Source organism: Mastacembelus armatus, chromosome 14, assembly GCF_900324485.2.
Source record: "Mastacembelus armatus chromosome 14, fMasArm1.2, whole genome shotgun sequence".
Classification (NCBI taxonomy): domain Eukaryota; kingdom Metazoa; phylum Chordata; class Actinopteri; order Synbranchiformes; family Mastacembelidae; genus Mastacembelus; species Mastacembelus armatus.
Genome location: NC_046646.1, coordinates 10253253 through 10267671, shown reverse-complemented (window position 1 = coordinate 10267671; position 14419 = coordinate 10253253). Strand labels below are relative to the sequence as shown.

The 14419-nt window shown below is 38.3% G+C and overlaps 1 protein-coding gene across 4 annotated transcripts in view; it reads right to left on the bottom strand.

Moving 5' to 3' along the window:
- Positions 1 to 11864, bottom strand: part of mink1 (misshapen-like kinase 1) — a 33077-nt gene extending 21213 nt beyond the window's left edge. For 2 of the 4 annotated variants that reach the window (XM_026328951.1, XM_026328953.1), the window contains exons 1-11: positions 10468 to 11864; positions 5090 to 5155; positions 4630 to 4812; positions 4434 to 4544; positions 4262 to 4352; positions 4028 to 4158; positions 3887 to 3941; positions 1766 to 1844; positions 585 to 760; positions 416 to 485; positions 95 to 305 (exon numbers count right to left, since the gene is read on the bottom strand). In XM_026328951.1, coding sequence (XP_026184736.1) covers positions 95 to 305; positions 416 to 485; positions 585 to 760; positions 1766 to 1844; positions 3887 to 3941; positions 4028 to 4158; positions 4262 to 4352; positions 4434 to 4544; positions 4630 to 4812; positions 5090 to 5155; positions 10468 to 10524 — 1230 coding nt within the window. In that variant the 5' untranslated portion in view covers positions 10525 to 11864. The remainder of the gene's footprint in view (positions 1 to 94; positions 306 to 415; positions 486 to 584; positions 761 to 1765; positions 1845 to 3886; positions 3942 to 4027; positions 4159 to 4261; positions 4353 to 4433; positions 4545 to 4629; positions 4813 to 5089; positions 5156 to 10467) is intronic. The other 2 variants (XM_026328952.2, XM_026328954.1) reach the window with 1 other exon arrangement.
- Between the last annotated feature and the right edge of the window lie 2555 nt (positions 11865 to 14419).

Genomic DNA, 14419 nt, shown 5'->3' with positions numbered 1-14419 from the left:
TCGTATTCAGAGTCCAGACTTGAAGATGGTATCAATCTAAACAAAAAAAGCATATTCCTTATGAAGTCTAACTACTTCTTTAGTTGACAATTACCTCTTCAAGTCTCCGGCGCTGCTCCTTCTGCTCTTCAATGCGTTTCTGTCGGTCATGTAACAGTTGCCTCTTGTGTTCCTCAGGGTCTCTGCGTTGAGCAGCTAGTTGAGCCTGTTGCCTCTTGTGTGCCTCTGAGCGCTCTTTGTTCTCCTGCTGCAGACGCTGGAAGTCGCGCCTCAGGGTGGACTCACCGGGTACATTTAGAATTGAACTGATGACCAAAATTTAAGATAGGAGAAAGGAGAAAGTGAATTTGTGGGATGTCCACAGACAAAACAAGTCAAGAACTCAAAATATTTTGCGAAAATACATTGAAATTACCTTGACTCTCTGTCATCCCCGCGATTTTCATCCTCTTCATCACTACCACTGTACTCATACTCTGTTTCCTCTATACAGAAAATGAAAAAAAAAGAATAGTCAAAACATTAAACAAACACAGTGACATACTAATGTACACTGTCCAAGAAGACACCACACATTTGCTTACCTTTCTCTCCCCTTTTCTTGCGTGTACGGTCAATATGGTCTTTCAACTGAATTCGGACCTGGCGCTCAGTGGGCTGGTCCCTGATGAAGGAGTGCTTAAGCAGCTGTTCTGTTGATGGTCGGCTGGGATATGTCTTCACAAGACAGCCCTCTATAAAGTCAATAAATTTCTTGGACCTGGAAATTAGACAGATGATAAACTGGTGAGGGAGAGTGGGAAGTTAGGGAGGCATAGAATAGTTGTCAGCTGGGCTATTATCTGATTGTTTTTTATCCAACAACAATCCAAAAGATTCAAGTGAGATAAAAGTCTCTCTTTAGCGTTCTTCACATCTGGAACTGTGAGCATCATTTATTACAGGAAAAGGCATTTCTGAAAATCCTGAATGTTATTTGTATTGTTACTATTTCTTTATATTTGTTACACAAGTGTGTGTTAATTTTAAATAACACACATTGACTGACCAGTTCTTCATGATTACAATTCAAATTTTTATAACTTGTAGAAAAACATTACAATTTGCATGTTGCGGACTCAATACTAGTGCAAAGCGTATGGGTTCACACATTGTAAAAACCAGAAACTGCTAATCCAAATGTACCTCAAGTAACCCTAAACATATGCACTGACAAGTCACACATTTTTTTTGGTAATTTTGCATTGTCTTGTACAGCACTCTTTCCACTAATGCTCTTCTCATTAAGTTTTTTTTTTTTTACATGCACTTAACCAAGTTATCATGGTAGCACAGTGCATGTCAATATGCTATGCTGCCATTATCTGAGATTTTCCATTGTAACTAACTAATTATTGAATAACTTGTGTTATTCCAATGCAAAGAGATAGTTCATTTATGTTTAGCTGAAATTTAAATAGGGAGGCAGTCTTTTGCCATTTTATATGATGCCACACCACACAAGGCAAATGTTTCCATGTAATTTGAGAAGCAAAAACACTGGAACATTATGTAGCTACTGTAACAATGCCTGATTGTAAAAATTATATATTCCTCTTGTTTTAAATGTTTTAGGCAATGTCCTCTTTAATTTGTCTTTGAAAATTGAAAAGGTTTTACGTTTTTTTTGGGATTAATCACAACGTGAAGAAGGCCTGTTAAAGGTCTATGACAGTAAATAAAGAATGGCATGTAAGAAGAGACAGAAGGATGGTTGATAACTCACCATTTTTTGGACTTAAGTTTTGGAGGGGGATTTCTGGGAATCAGGAAGAGGGCTCTCATCGGGTGCATGTCACACAAGGCTACAGAAATAAAGAAGGTGAGAGCTGTTACAGATAGTATTACTTAATCCTCCTTACTGTACTGAGCGCTGTGGTACAAAAGGAAAAAGGAGTGCCACAATAAATATTGTTAGAGTGTTACATATCCAAACACATGGAAGTTTGTAAATAATACTAGCCACCATTACACATATTTTCTGTATCCTCAAACATGGTTACAGCTGTTGTTATCCAATCTTTCCTGGTGCCTCAGGCTTATTGTTACATTGACTCTAAGAGCAAGGACTGTGAGTCATTTTGTTCCCAGCGTAGGTAGGTAGCTAAACCTGACTGGTTAGCTTTGGAGTTTCTCAGTAAATAGGCTTTTGTAACAGTCTTCAGGACATATGCAACGTGACTGAGACAGTCACAGGCCAGAGGGAATTTCTTTTCAGCATTTAAGCATAGAACATAAAGATCACAGTCTTTGTAATAACGTGTGCCTCATATAAAATGCATTTACACATAGCAATCACATTTAAAAAGAAATCAGTGCTCATTCAGGAAGCTTGTATGGCTTGTTTGCAGTTTTGGCATTATCAGTTTTGCTGTAAGTTCTCTCCTATTTTTAAGTCATATATTTCAAATAGCCTGGCCACTAATGTAAACACCATAACAAACTGGTATCACTGTAACAGTTTAACTCATTAAGACTGTTAGAGCTCTATCATCCTCATCACGATGATAAAGAATAAGAAACTCCAGAGACAGGGCTGGAACTAATGGCATTTATAATGCTTTAAAACAGAAAAAATAACTTAAAACTGTTGTCCATTACTTTCTGTTTTAGTGCAACTTTTTTACGAGAAAGCATACTTCAGTAGTGACTGGAGGACTGAGCTAGTTCACACTGCATAATTCATTATGGCACATCAACACCAGCTTGTCAGTTGGCCTATGTGCCTTATGTCATTCACAGCAGCAGCAACATGCTCTATAGAAGTCTGTATGCAATGTGACATATGCATATGTCTTAATGATGTGGAAAGAGGCTTCCACTTTCAAAAAATGTGTGTGCCAGCAGTAAAGATTTATTTATAGACTAAAAACTGGAGTTTAAAGATCCCCTTCAGACATGTTTTACATACCTGAATGATGATTTGTGTCTGATGTTGGTCCACTTAAGTTTAACTATTGAACACAGGTTATTGCCTGTGTTATTAAAAAAAAAAAAGTCCATTCACAATGTATGGCCTTGAAGTATCTACAAGTTTTTCTTTCTGAAGGTTTCAGACTGGACAATAACCCCTTTCCAAACTAGTTGTGAAATGACAATAAAAACCATAATTATGTTTTTAAACTAAGGTTTAAAGTGAGCATAGAGAAATTTTCCCTCTTCGAGTGCTAAACATTGCACATATATCCTTCTGCAAAGTGGAGTTGAAACATCTAAGGGACATAAGAAAAATAAAAAAGAAAAAGTATTGCCTTTAATAGAGCCAACAACTGCCACAAACTCGACAACTGCCCATAGGTGACTGACACATTTTGAAAGCACACTGTAAGCATGCTTTAAAATGTGTAAAGAGGTATTTAGAATTATTACTATTTATAATTAAAATGTACTGTACTATAACTGTAACTCTTGCTCCAGGAGTTTTAACAGAACAGCTACCAGCTGCTTAAACATGGCAGCGACTCAGGCACATTAAGTTACTCATGTTGAGCCACTGTTTAATATGGGATTTCTTTAACACAGCTGTGATATATTTTACAAACATTTTAGCTGTTACTCTTGAGTGAGACTTTATTTGCTTCTTAGTCAGGTTTGACACTACTTCTCCAGGCAGACAGATCTCCTCACTAAACAGACCAGAGATCTGTGCAATCAGCCTCCACAGGCCAACTACCAACTCACGACTACACTACATGGAGTACCATGACTCATCTGTCCATCTGAAGACATAGACAACAAGGCCCCATATGCAAGACAGGCTCATTCATGAGGTCTTTTAGAATGAGCTTTGAGATCATGAGAAAATATTTATTGCTTAGTACATAGAAATACAAGTATATACACTTACGGGGAGCTCCCTCCGCCATCTCAATAGCTGTGATCCCCAACGACCAGATATCGCTCTGTAAAATCCACAAGGTATCAGGTCTCTATTTTTCATATGATTTCAAATCATAGTGCTCACACACAAAAAAGGTGTGGGTGTTACCCTGTAGTCATAAGTGGAGTCAGGGTTTTCATCACAGGCAATAACCTCAGGTGCCATCCAGTAAGGTGTACCAATGAAGGTGTTCCTCCGCCCAACGGTTCTGTCCAACTGGGCACTCACTCCAAAATCAACTGAAAGTGGACCAAGTATTGAGATGAGGTGTGACAGTGATGGACAGCATATACCAATAGTATTGTACTTTTGCAATATAATGGCCAAAAACCTTCAACATACCAAGCTTGACCTCTGCATTTTCTGTTAGCAGCACATTCTGGCCCTTGATGTCTCTGTGGATAACTTTATGGGCGTGGAGGTGAGAAAGGCCCTAGATAAAGACAAGGAAGTCAAAACTGGCCAGTAAGGAGCAAACTCTGCTGCAAACTTTTGACTGACTGCAGTTTCTCACCCTTAATATCTCTCTGCAGATGTAAGCAATCCAGTCCTCCTTTAGAGAGCTGCCCTTGGTGTTTTTCACCAGGTCCGTCACTGATCCTGCCCCACAAAACTCCATCACCAGCTACATGCAAACACAAATTTAGTGAACACAATAAATGCAGCATACTGCTATAAAATCATCATGGCAGGTAAAAGAGTAGACAGACCCAAAGTTGGTCATCGTGTCCTGGTGGGCTCTTCTTGACAAAGGCACCGTAGTATGTGGCTATATTTCGGTGGTGGCTATATTTTTTCAGCATGTTGATTTCTGCTTTGATCTCCTCTTCTTCCTCCTCTGTAACATCCATCACTTTGATGGCAGCCAGCTGCCCCGTCTTCACATGACGGCCCTGAATCAAGAAAATGGTGGATTCATTGTAAAAGTGGTCAACAAAGTTGAAAATCAACCACGGACTGACCATTAAGTGTGCCTAATTTGCCTCACGGCATCATTTCACATTTCCTTCTAATAAATCTCTTATCTCTCAGTCAAAACCACTTTAAACTTATCAGCCTGGGCACTAAAATAGATCCACTGTAATCTGAGAAATTTATGCACAGAACCTTTAAGAAAATGGAGGCAATGGAATGGTCTTTATAGCTGCACCCAAAACTTTTCAATCTCACCTTGTACACCTGTCCGTATGTCCCATTGCCGACAACTTCAACCAGCTCAAAGATTCCTGCTGGATCCTGTGGGGGAGAGGGGCAGATTTATAAGTCACACAACAAGCTGAGAGCCCAAGATATTTATGTTTTTTTCTTTGAATTAGGAGATCAGCTTAATATTTTCAAGATATAAAACATTCCATATAAAATATAAAAAAGGTTAAAATAAACTGTAATTAATTGCATTTTTTTCCAAATCTAGGAAAAATGCTAAACTAAAAAGTCTCGACTCAAAGCACACCATATTTATTTTTGGTTTTAAGTGGGTGATGTTTGCTTTGTTCTTCGTTGAATCCTCCACATTTACACTTCAATGACAACCCTAAGTGGAGGTTGTATTTCATGTTTTTTTCATTTGCGAGTCATCCTTAAATACAAAAATGCTACTAAACTGCACCCGCTTTAAACTGTTCCATAAAGGATATAAGAAGAGTTAAAACAAGGCTAACTACTGTTGAGGCACTGCTGCGGACACCTGGGAAACCATAATATCTGAAATTATTTTCCTGTGCAATAGAAGCAGTATACAACTACCCAAGTAAGCATAACATATGCATAGCAAATTTCATACACACAGACCCAAGAAAAAAAAAAAAAAAAAAAAAAAAAAAAACATATATAAAAGTAAGAAACAAGAACCCCAAATTGTTGCCTCTGTTTACACTGAAATTTCAGGTTGAAACTGTTTTTGCAGTTCTATATTTTCATACAAATCATTTGAACTCAATCTTCCCAACTCTCTACTCACACACTCACTACCCACCCACAAGACCTTTCCACGGAGAAAACAAGCAGATAGACTAAATATTGATATTAGATTAGATATACAAAGATGGATTCTGACAACATGGGCACGGTTTCTGGCCTTTCCATTATTTGTACATTTTAAGTTTCAATGCTGTGAATGCATATTTCACTGACACTAATAATGAGTAGGTTGCTTTGACTTAATTATGCAACCCCCTTCGAATAGACAAGGGAAAATGACAAATAGTTCCACTTTCCTGCAATTTCAATATGGCTTTAAGAAGATGTGTGGGCGGTGAGACTGCCGATTTGGGTTTAGAACGTACAGCCTGACCTATCCGGCTTTCATCTGTTTCCAGGGATGGGTTTTCTGTGTTCAACAAGGAAAGGAAAAATTCCTTTGCAACAGGAACACTTATGGGGGGGGGGGGTGTAAATATAAGCTGTATATATAGCTATGAAAGATTTAACAGTAAAATGGGGAATAATCACACATTTGAGGCAAAACGCACATAGCTCATATGATGAAATAAACATACCAGCCAGATTCTGAAGCATGTTATATACAAGGAGACGAAGGAGGGGGAACCATGACGTAAAGCAGGAAGCAAGAGAATGATGGTATGGTATGGCAGAGAATAATGTAATGATAGAGTGGGCAGCAAGGCAGAGGCGGTAATTTCACCCACGTCCAGCGCAGAGAGTGGGATGAGAGGAATGAAGTGATAGAAGGGGAAGGATGCAGTTCTTTTTGAAGAGTAGCACCAGCAGCACACACAGTCAAATAAATAGCAATAATTGCAAAAAAAACACACAAAGAAGCAGTAAAGCTACAAGGTAACTCAAGGAGAAATCTACACTCAGCCTATAAAAATGCCAGCTTTAATACTTCTTACGGAAATCATGCTGGCATGTTAATGTATAAACTCAAAATAGTGACGAGCCTCAGGGAACAATGCAATGAATTTTTCTCAATTGTCAGGCTCCATCCAGCCCGTTATCATGAGAACAATCTCAGTTCAGGAGGGTTTGAACTTTAAAAGTCACTGGCAATAGTAAAAAAAAAAGCCTCACAAAAAAACAACAACATTGCAACCCAAACATTTGCATTCCCCCAGTATCATTAAAGAACTGTTTTCTATTTGACTTTAAGGGTTTTTAAGTGTCTTTGTAAATACTAAATTCTGAGATAGGCAGAGTCTTTTATTAACAACTGAGATGAACTTTTGTTTTTAAATTACAAACTAATCCCAACAGCATCTGAATTTCTCAGCAACATCACATCATTTTAACATCACAAACATTGATAAATGATGTAAACATATTTTAACTCAAGAATGCTACTGTTGGATTAGGCTACCATTATGGGCCTGATGTCAGTAAACACACCGCAAATGGCCTAAATTACAATCCATCCCATGTTAAATATTAGCTACAAACATCTGAATGTGGATTTTTAATAAATTGTTGGTTCTTTAACCCCCTGTAGACTATTCTCGCAAATTCACCTCAAACCACTTTTGATATGAGTAAATAAAATAATTTTTATCGATCCATCCATCATCTATTATTCCTATTTAGGGTCATGGGATCTGCTGGAGCCTAAAATAGTTCATATAATCTCAATAAATAGAATATAAATAATATATTTTTTTATATAATTGAAAATAAATTTAGGGAGTAAGGGGTTAAGTCAAACAACAGAATGACTGCGAATTGATAATCACAACATGAAAAAAGATGACACTGAGGAACAGGTGGCTGACTGTCTTTAACCATTCAATATAATTTTTACTCATATTTCCAATAATGCTGTGAAAAATTCAAACCAATCTGAGTCCAAACTTTCTTTCATATTACTCCATTCATCTCTTTCATGCTTATGTAAAGTTATTTATGCAAAACAGAGTGAGGAAGGTTTCATGACAACAAAAAGTCATAAGACTAAATTTCTCCTGCGCTTCATTTTCACAAGGATGGTATGACTTACTAATCAACATTCATACATTTTCTGAGTTTCTGTTTAAAACTGAAAACAATTATAGCTGAGAATTTTTAATGTGATATTAACAAAACAAGTTAAATTCAACAAATGTTTTTGTGGAAGTCTGACCTTTTAAGTTTTTGTTTAGTACAGCCATACGTAACCAATTATGTCACCTGTAATCTACACAGTTGTGCAAATGATTTGATTTTATTCCGTGCTATTGCCACTGAAATGAGGTTATTTCTACACTAATGATGAATTGCCTGTGCACAGTGAGCTGTCGTTATGTAATGCTGAAGTTCTTTCATATTCTGTAGCAGATTTCTTGATCTGTGCTTTGACTGAGTTACTTAAAGCTTCCCTGTGGGGTTTTTATCCTCTGATAGCATTATGGGTGTTTTTTCCTATGAGCAGCTCCCCATTTTGTCTATTTTGTGCATGCAAAAGGACACACATTCACGCAGGAAGGCACAAGTGATGTGGTACCCAGTCCTGCCAGTGTTTTCACACTATCCCACACTATTCCACTGAACAACATCCAAGGTATGCAAGGCAACGCACCACCAAAGGCAAGGAAGAACACTGCCAGCCATGTAATACAGAATGTAAACATATATACTTTTTTTTTTTCTTTACAAGAAATCATGGTGAACATTTACAATGGTCAGTTCACCAAAATCACAAAAACTGTTTCACACTTATCTCTAGAAGAGGCTGGCTATGCATTGACACAGTATTTACGCCTCACTACGATAGCAGTTCATTCAACTGTCTGTACTCAACTTCTCTTTCCACAACAACTGATTGCTCAATGCCCCAAACAAATGGCAGCTGCTAGTGGTGGGACAAGAAGAACTTTAACCCGTTTCCCCGAATGCACAACCAAGGTGGAGAGTAAGAGACATTTATTCTTATTGGGTACAGTATAGTGTATTTAAAAAAGTATATAAGTAATATGCCATATCTGTTTCCAACGCATTGCTATATTCAAACATCACTCCAATTCATTTTCTAAAACCAGGCCACAAATTGCACTAGTTTCTCAGAAAGCCACTGAAAATACTCAGAGCACAACACAGATTTGACTGAGACTGACAATTCAATAAAATCAATGACACAGTGGTACTTCCATTCAAAACTATATTATAAACCCAGATAAAATGAGAAATTTCTCATATTTAAATTCCATACATATTTTTAAATAAAGAACTGGGTCATTTCTAACAATGTACTATAGTTTTGAAAAAAAGTCTAATTCAAGACCTAATTCAAATCAGAGAAAGCAACAACACTGGAACAAACAAGCCACGATTTGGATAAACTACCTCTGATCCTCTGTTAAGCTCCATAAACCTACAAAGCTACACCAAAGTGCTGCAGAACCGCCTGACAATTACAGTGAGTAGAGGAAACCCTCTAAAATGGCTTTTCCTCTTGAATATCATCTTGGATGTTCTGATGTTTCATCATTGGCACATTTTGTACCTCTAATTTCAGTTCTTAGATAAGATAAGGTAAAACAAGCTTTATTAATCCCCAAGAGGAAATTCAGTAGTGTTTATTTTTTTATTAAATATAAATGTAAACACTATGGTTATATTTAAGATGCATAGCTTGTTGGGGGTGATGAAGCTATAACCTATCTTTTCAAAAAACAAGTGATTGAATGCATAAAACATTTTTTATAACGGTAATAGGACTGTCTAAAAACGATTTATTGCTGCAAAAATGATATCCGACACCCCTTTCATTGTGACAGAGCAAAATATCAATAGGGTATTAGAACAGAGATCTTAATTCAAAAACTCCACACTGCACAAGAGGATTTGTCATCCAATAGAAAAAATGGTGGGCAGGTTTTTTTTTTTTTTTAAAAAAAAAAAGACTTTCATTTCTTGCCAGGCAAAGTGATGCTCAGGTTAGAGAATGGTGGTCAAAAAAGTAGGGCCTTCAGGTTGGACCACAGAACAAAAAAAAACAAAAAAACAAAACAAAACATGTCAATGTTTGATATTTGGTATTTTGGAAAGGTACAGTACTCGAATATTGCCAGTGAATCCAAGTAAACTAACCCAAGCCAGAAAGACCAGATCCAAAACTCACAAGGACATGGTCTGATTTGAGGATTTACCATTGAGCTTGGCATCATGGTCAGGCCCTGAAAATGAAGAACCTCCAAAACAACAATGACTTTAATAAAATAGATGCTGTTTATACCGCAGAGGTTATAATTCGCAGCTGAAAATAAAAAATGTAATCATTTAATGATCAAATGATGTGTGATTTAGTCCTGCAGACAGAAACAGCCATGATTAGTGTGTTTCCTTTAATTACCATACTAATCACGAAGTTGTCAGGGTTGAATATTTGAATTGTTTATGAAGGAGATAAATCATTAAATATATCTGATTGAAATCTGTGACACTGTGCCTACAGCAGTACCAGGCCAATGGATGTTTATTCCACCTTAACTTTGTTGCGTGGGTGTAAAATGGTCGTGCATGTGTCAGACGCAAACTGACACAACGTCTAATGAGTCGGTCTGCCATCGTTTGACATGAAAAAAAAGTACAGCACACTTGTCTTTAAAAACAATACTCACCCTCAGAGCCGCGAGGTCTATGTCATCCAGGCTTCGTGTGGGGGCGTTTTCAGACATAGCTGCCCAAACTTACAGCGCTAGCTAACAAGTTAGCCAGTTATATTGACAAACAGTACTTGAGGGATTTTAAGCGGCTGCTTAAACAGGCTGCAAAGCGCTTCAGCAAACACAGCAAACGGCCTGTTCAGTTCGCTGAACAACACGGTCTGACTTAGATTAGCAAACACATCGCAGATAGCGCTGCAACAGACGCACCCAGCTGGCTAGCTCACGTCAACTCTGGCCGAGAGCTGGATGTTACCCGCAGTTGTTTTACAGACAGTGCCGGGCTGCAAATTTGTGCTAAAAACACATTCAACTTCAAATAAGAGGGTTCAACAAACTGTTAATGTCACCGTTACCCGGTCATCGGCACCGTACTAACAACTGTCAGGTCTTCACTGCGGTGCACCTCCACTGTTGTTGAACACCTTGCTGCGTTCATTTTGACAAGACTCCGCGTCTGTGCTGCTGTAAACCATCCCAGCTAATGATACATGGGATAAGACGACGCGTGTCGCAGGAAAAATAAATAAATTTAAAAAAAAAAACTACCAGGCAGGTCTCTGTGCTGATCAAGTATTTAAAAAAACAAACAAAAAAAACATTTAGGGCTCGGCAACGCAATGGTTGTTTTTAAGGAGAACGCAACGTCTGATGTGATGGCGTCCGGGTCCGTCCGTACCGCACCAGAACCGAGACTCAACCTGTCACCAGCAGCCCTAAACAGTCCTCCTGTCAGAATATCTCTTCCAGGATAAGACGAAAGATGATGGCCTGGCTTGTAAATGCGACTCTTTGCGCCAGCAGTTGTCAAACTTGTTATCACGACTTTTATTGTCCTCGTTCCCGGCCGGGGCGCGCGGTAATCCGAATACGAGTCAGGTGCGCGCGATCGATCTAACGTTAACTAGCTGGCTAACGTGGCTAAGCTAGCAGGCTAAATGGTCTTTTCCAGAATAAACTTTCCTTCTTCATCCATTTTCTGTGTTGACAGTCGCGCCTAGCACTGCCAATGTTCCGGTGGAAGCACAGGCAGGCACTGTGTTCTCGCCAGCCACCGTAATGCTTGTAAACGGGGCCCCTCGGTGCTTCAAAGTTGAGCGTTACTTTGGTTCTCCACCGTCCAAATGTTGTGAACCAGCTGTAGTCCAACACTGCGAGATACGAGGCAGCTTCAAACTGTGAATAACAGCCAAACTTGATATTTCGCCATGTTTTGCTTCCCGAGTCCGCCCTCCCTTCCTCTCCCAGCTTCGCTGTAGTCTTTCGGGCTTGGACTGGCGATTGGCTGCACTAAACACTCCTCAAGTGTTTTCTTCTCCTGGATGGCTACGGAGCTGCATCAGGGACAAACCAGCTGAAATTATACAGAGGAACTCAACCCACGCTACCTATTTTTCTTTGAGCAGGTCTTCTTCTGACATATCTCTTCAGCTCTGACCCTCCTGGTCCCTCAACACACCTCAGAATTGAGTTAAATCAAAGTTAAATTATGCTAAATAACAAACCAACACGCTGCAATGTGACATCCCTGGTATTTACAGTTTTCCTGCTCTTTATTTTGCTCTTTAGAGTTTCAATTGATCAGGCCCAACCTGTCTCCATCATGCAATGCTTTGCAGTAAAACATGATTCATTTGTAAAGCTGTACTCCAAGACAGCAATCTGGCACATCATTAAAAACAGAGGTTATGGTAATAACCTGTGTTATATATCGAACATTTCATTATCACCATAGAAAATGCACTTTTTGTGGAAGTTAAGAGCATTTTTTTTTAAATCAAAGTAAATCACTGTCTTTTTGAAATTTCATAAAAACAAGTTTATTGATTAAACAAAAGGAATACCTAAAGTACACGTAGTTCATTACTGTACTTCAACAATTAAGTGATATTTATTATCTCTCTACTCGTCTGAGTGTTAGTGGTCTATATGTCACTCATTACAACTATATCTACAGATTAGACAGACATACATGAAGGTCTTCACATAGTGACTGTTAGGAATAACAAGAATCAGTTAAAAAGTTAACAAGTAATATCTCCATCCTGTATTGGTAATGCTGGCTAGGAGTTAAATACAAAAACAAAATCATGTTAGAAACAGTATAAGGTCACTTCTAAGTATATTATAGGCACTTCTATAGAATCTTTAAACAAATACCACTCGTGACAACCATTTTGTGCTTTCTAAGAAAGCCTAACAAATACCCAGCTTCTAGTGTGCAAAAGCCTATAGCGGCTTTTCAATCTCTTCCAAAGGAATGTGTCAATGTTTCTGAAGTCAGCAATGCACCATTTCTAAACACAGATGGTTTTACTGGCTCCTCTGTGAAAGGTGCTTCATGTCAATCAAGCCAACTTTGTCTGTCACATTTACACACAAGTTGTAACCACATAGATAGTGTTGTCTTGTGTGCTGGTTTCGAAAGCCTTCTGTACAATTTCACTGGCTCTGTCATGGATTCAACCACTTTTTGAACAAACTGGATTATCCACATCAATCCATCACTCAATATCATCAGTTAACACACTGTAATGTGCAACAGTAATACCTCCCAACAGGTATTATATAAATATATAAACAAAATGTCCCCTTTAGTTGCTTCATAAACATGTTTTAAAAAGGTCTGGCCTTTTTTACTGTTATTTATTCAGGGTGGTTTCAGTGAGAGACAATTCTTCTTTTATAGGAATGCCCTGATTACATTCAAACAGTTAGACACATTCACACTCAGAAGTACAACCACAGTCTGACCTGCTGCTCATGGAGCAGAGCGGTCAACTGGAGCTGTTTGATTAAGGGCCTTGTTTAAGTGCACTATAGTGATGATGTTGAGGGAGCGATAAGTACTGCTTTTTTAACTTTTCCCACCCAGATATAATCCTGCCGGTCCAGGGAACAAACCAGCAACCTTCCAATAACAAGCGTGTCTCTCTAGCCTATATCACAGGTGAGTCAACACCAACACAATCTCATTCGAAGACAGATTGTCATTTTGACCTTGGATCATCACTGAGCTCCACTACAAAATGACAGATGTGCTTGGCTTCAGTTAAACTTTTAACACTGCTCATGCAGTGGTGACATAAAGGAAACACTTGGTCAATAGTTCCTCATTGCTCAGCAAAGGAAATCAGCTGGTTTCAAGAGACTAAAAAGCATGATTTTCTAATAAAGAAAACCTAATATTCTTGCTGATGATGCTAAATCTATGGAAGTCACACCATGAACAAAAACCATTTCATTACTCATTTACAGTGTTACGACTAAATGCAATGCACCTTCTGTAAGTAAATGTGTAATATAATGTGAAACCATTTAAAAAAAAAAAAAAAAACACTGGTCATGCAGCATTTTACAAACCAAGGATATTGGAACGTTCTGTTCTGGGCTGCTGAAAACATGGTGAAATAATAATTCACTTGACTGATGACTCTTAAAAAGCATGACAAAGGTACATCAACCTAGTATGCTTTAATTCGTTTGTTCTATATCTTTTCCTATCATAGTTTCTCTACCTAATTCATCCATCCCTCATCTATACCTGCTTATTCCTTATACCTAATTCATGTATCCAAAAATATTAAAATGTGTTTGCTTCCACTTTCAGTATCTTACTTTCTATTTTCCAGCACACTAGTAGGTTATAATTGTTATTAGTACTCTCCCTTTTCTGTCCTATCCAGTCTTTATTTCGGCTACAATCCAGTCATCTCTTTATAGCCGTCACCATAACAACCACAAATGTTCCGACAGATTTGCTGGCACTGCAGTGAGAGGCGAAGCCTCAGAGGGAGAGAGTGAGAGTGAAAGAGAGAGAGACATGCAGCCACCCACCCATCCAAAAGCCTTGCACCAATAAATGTACATTATAGTTCCAGATCATGTGAGATACTTGATTTCCAAT